The 4,075-nt window shown below is 42.4% G+C and overlaps 1 protein-coding gene across 2 annotated transcripts in view; it reads right to left on the bottom strand.

Annotated features, from left to right (window-relative positions):
• Nucleotides 1–298: 298 nt before the first annotated feature.
• Nucleotides 299–4,075, bottom strand: part of nedd9 (neural precursor cell expressed, developmentally down-regulated 9) — a 132,524-nt gene continuing 128,747 nt past the window's right edge. For both annotated transcript variants that reach the window (XM_062029574.1, XM_062029573.1), the window contains 2 exons: nt 1,486–1,575; nt 299–1,052 (listed from right to left, as the gene is read on the bottom strand). In XM_062029574.1, the coding sequence (XP_061885558.1) occupies nt 513–1,052; nt 1,486–1,575 (630 nt within the window). In that variant the 3' untranslated portion in view covers nt 299–512. The remainder of the gene's footprint in view (nt 1,053–1,485; nt 1,576–4,075) is intronic.

The raw sequence follows: 4,075 nt of genomic DNA, 5'->3' as shown, positions 1-4,075 counted from the left end.
AATAATTTCACACATAAGTCGCTCCTGAGTATAAGTCGCACCCCCGGCCAAACTATGAAAAAAACTGCGACTTATAGTCCGAAAAATACGGTAACCAAATGCATAGGCAATAATATCATGAGGCCATTATACTTTGGTATTGTTACACTGATGTGTACAAGTGGCCTCTGAGGGCAGCCACGAGGCCCTCCATGAAAACAAGTTAATGCTGTAAAACCAGCAGTCGTGGGTCTGCAGTGTTGTATGTAAGAAATGAAAAGACGGGATATCACGGTTATGAACACGTCTTTATCTGCAGAGAATAATCCCCCCCCACCCCCCACATAGAAACACAGAAATATTAAATTGATAGAGGAACTACTGTCACAACAACAACACTATGTGTGAAATGAACATAAGGTGCTTTATAATAAATGACTGGAATGTTATGGGGAAAATAAATCTACAGCAAAATGGCAGAAATATTTACACAAGGAGAACTTTGTACAACAGAAGAAGAAGAAGAAGAAGGATCACCACTTGGACATTTGCAGCAGCTGTTCTTTGAAGTGTTGTGAGTGATGCGACAGGTGCGTGACTCTGTCCACCATCTCCTGGATGGCGGCCGTGTTGGGGTAGTTGAGCGCCGCCGTCTTGGTGGCGGCCACCACCGTCTTCAACAAGTCACACAGCACGTTGCTGGAGTTCATCACCCGGTTGGCCACCTCGGGCGCCGACGCCTGCCGGGACAGCGTGTCGCCGATGAACACCAGTTTGTGGGCGCTGAGGATGACGAACTTGCTGTGCGCCACGAAGACGCGCGGCGGCTGCCCGGCGCTCACGCAGCCGAAGAAGGCGTCCACGGCGCTGAGGAGCGTGACGAAGTGCTGCTCGCACTGCTCCGAGTAGAAGCCCAGCAGCTGGCGGTCCCGGGCGCACGTGCGCGCCGACGTGGGCGCGGAGGACGTCTCTGCCTGCGGGGTCCTGCTGGCGTGTTGGTGGCACGTCCACTGAGACATGTCGTTCTCCACCGGTTTGATCACTTCCTGCTCCAGCTTCTTCAACTGGTTGATCTGTGAACGACAGTCAGAAACTTCTATGACTTGGTGGACTCTTTAAGTCTTATTTCTATTGGACAAGCTGTCATTAATTACTGGTTAAAGTACCAATGATTGTCACACACACACTAGGTGTGGTGAAACTTGTCCTCTGCATTTGACCCACCCCCTGGGAGGTGAGGGGAGCAGTGAGCAGCAGCGGTGGCCGCGCCCGGGAATCATTTTTGGTGAAAAGAGCAATCTTTACTACACAATGTTGGATTATCTGACATATGTTGATGTAGTCGCTTGTTAGAAAGTGTGTTTGACTTTTGGATTATTTTGACTAGCAATCATCAGTTGGTTGTCATCAGAAGCTGGGAGGAGAAATGTCATCGTGCTTTGGATGTGACTTGGACTTGTGCACTTGAGATGTTTAGTGGTCACTTGTAATGTTGTGCTTGCTCACCTGCTCTTGGCCCAGCTGAGCTTGATTGTGCTTGATGATGTTTTCTTTCTCCAGCAGCTCCTTCTGCTGGCGCTCAAAGTCTTCTTTGCCCTGCAAGATGAGCACCAGTGGGTGAGCACCAGTGGGTGAGCACCAGTGGGTGAGCACCAGTGGGTGAGCACCAGTGGGTGAGCACCAGTGGGTGAGTGAGTCATGTTTGTCCAATAGTGTGATTATGACCAGACTGCTGATTGAGGTCAGCCTGAGTCCAGAACATTTGCTCGATGATATATTGACCTACTAATTATTGCTGATAAACAATAATACATAATAATAATTAGAGATGTCCGATAATGGCTTTTTTGCCGATATCCGATATTGTCCAACTCTTAATTACCGATTCCGTAATCAGCCGATATATACAGTCGTGGAATGAACACATTATTATGCCTAATTTTGTTGTGATGCCCCGCTGGATGCATTAAACAATGTAACAAGGTTTTCCAAAATAAATCAACTCAAGTTACGGAAAAAAATGCCAAATTTATTATTGAAGTCACAAAGTGCATTATTTTTTTTTAACATGCCTCAAAACAGCAGCTTGGAATTTGGGACATGCTCTCCCTGAGAGAGCATGAGGAGGTTGAGGTGGGCGGGGTTGAGGGGGGTGTATATTGTAGCGTCCCGGAAGAGTTAGTGCTGCAAGGGGTTCTGGGTATTTGTTCTGTTGTGTTTATGTTGTGTTACGGTGCGGATGTTCTCCCGAAATGTGTTTGTCATTCTTGTTTGGTGTGGGTTCACAGTGTGGCGCATATTTGTAACAGTGTTAAAGTTGTTTATACGGCCACCCTCAGTGTGACCTGTATGGCTGTTGACCAAGTATGCCTTGCATTCACTTGTGTGTGTGTGTGTGAAAAGCCGTAGATGTTACGTGATTGGGCCAGCACGCAGGTTACACATAAGGTTTATTGGCGCTCTGTACTTCTCCCTACGTCCGTGTACACAGCGGCGTTTTAAAAATTCATAAATTTTACTTTTTGAAACCGATACCGATAATTTCCGATATTACATTTTAAAGCATTTATCGGCCGATGTCCGATATTATCGGACATCTCTAATAATAATGCAAGTACACCCTTTCAAATGCAATAGACTTGTATAATTTAACATTGTAAACGTTTAATAATCCTTGTTAAATAAAAGAAACATGATAAAAATAATATATATAATATATACTCTGTTAGCAAAATTTTGCACTCAATTAAAAATTACAATCAAAAGCCATAAAATATGTTATTTCTATCGGGGCGGCACAACCAAAACAACATGGCTAAATAAAGTTATTACCATCGTGGTATTGTTGAATGTACCTACAAAGTACTTCTACCCACACTCCAATCTTCTAACCAAGTTTGAATAGCTCAAATAAAAAGCCACACAATATATGGCTGGGTGGTTGTGACAGTAATCCATGATCAGCATTCATTTGAGTTTGATCATGTGATCAGCATGTTTACCTCATCTAACATGTCGAGTAGGAGTTGTCTGTCTGTCTGACTGACCATATATACTCTGACTGACAGACATGCCTGGAATTATTTAGATATCAAAATGCCTTTTTTTGATTAAATTAGTGTGTTTATTCAAAGATATTCTGTGCTTGCCTGCAAGTCTGCATTTAGGGCAGGATTACTGGGGAGCTGCAGTGTGTCACTAAAGTCACTTCTCAGTGTTGTTTTAACCTCTGGGCTACTATAGTCTCTCTATAGTCTTTTTACTATAGTCTCTGGGCTACTATAGTCTCTCTATAGTCTTTTTACTATAGTCTCTGGGCTACTATAGTCTCTCTATAGTCTTTTTACTATAGTCTCTGGGCTACTATAGTCTCTCTATAGTCTTTTTACTATAGTCTCTGGGCTACTATAGTCTCTCTATAGTCTTTTTACTATAGTCTCTGGGCTACTATAGTCTCTCTATAGTCTTTTTACTATAGTCTCTGGGCTACTATAGTCTCTCTATAGTCTTTTTACTATAGTCTCTGGGCTACTATAGTCTCTCTATAGTCTTTTTACTATAGTCTCTGGGCTACTATAGTCCGTCCGTCTGTGACTTTAGTGACACACTGCAGCTCGCCAGTCATCCTGCCCTAAATGCGGACTTGCAGGCAAGCACAGAATAAACACACTCATTTAATTTTTTAAAAAAAGGCATTTTTTTATCTAAATAATTTCCAATCAGACTTTGTTTGTGTCTTCAACTCCTCTGATATAACAAACTCTGCAGACACTTTGTGTTTTAATCATTTTTGAGTTTGCGCATGAAAAAACAATCGTCGTGTTGGTACACATTTACTCTAATTCAAACTGCACTTTAAGATACTTTTATTACATTTTTAAAGTAAAAAACAACAACTCCACAATCTGGGTCAGAGTTTGCCAAAGTACTGATGTAATCAAAGAATATGTGTTTAGTAAATGTTAAGTCCTGTAGTATTCTCTCAGGTAGAGCATGTCCCAAATTCCAAGCTGCTGTTTTGAGGCATGTTAAAAAAAATAATGCACTTTGTGACTTCAATAATAAATATGGCATTTTTTTCCATAACTTGAGTTGA

Source organism: Entelurus aequoreus, linkage group LG20 (genome assembly GCF_033978785.1).
Source record: "Entelurus aequoreus isolate RoL-2023_Sb linkage group LG20, RoL_Eaeq_v1.1, whole genome shotgun sequence".
Taxonomy (NCBI): domain Eukaryota; kingdom Metazoa; phylum Chordata; class Actinopteri; order Syngnathiformes; family Syngnathidae; genus Entelurus; species Entelurus aequoreus.
This window is presented reverse-complemented; position numbering and strand designations above follow the sequence as displayed.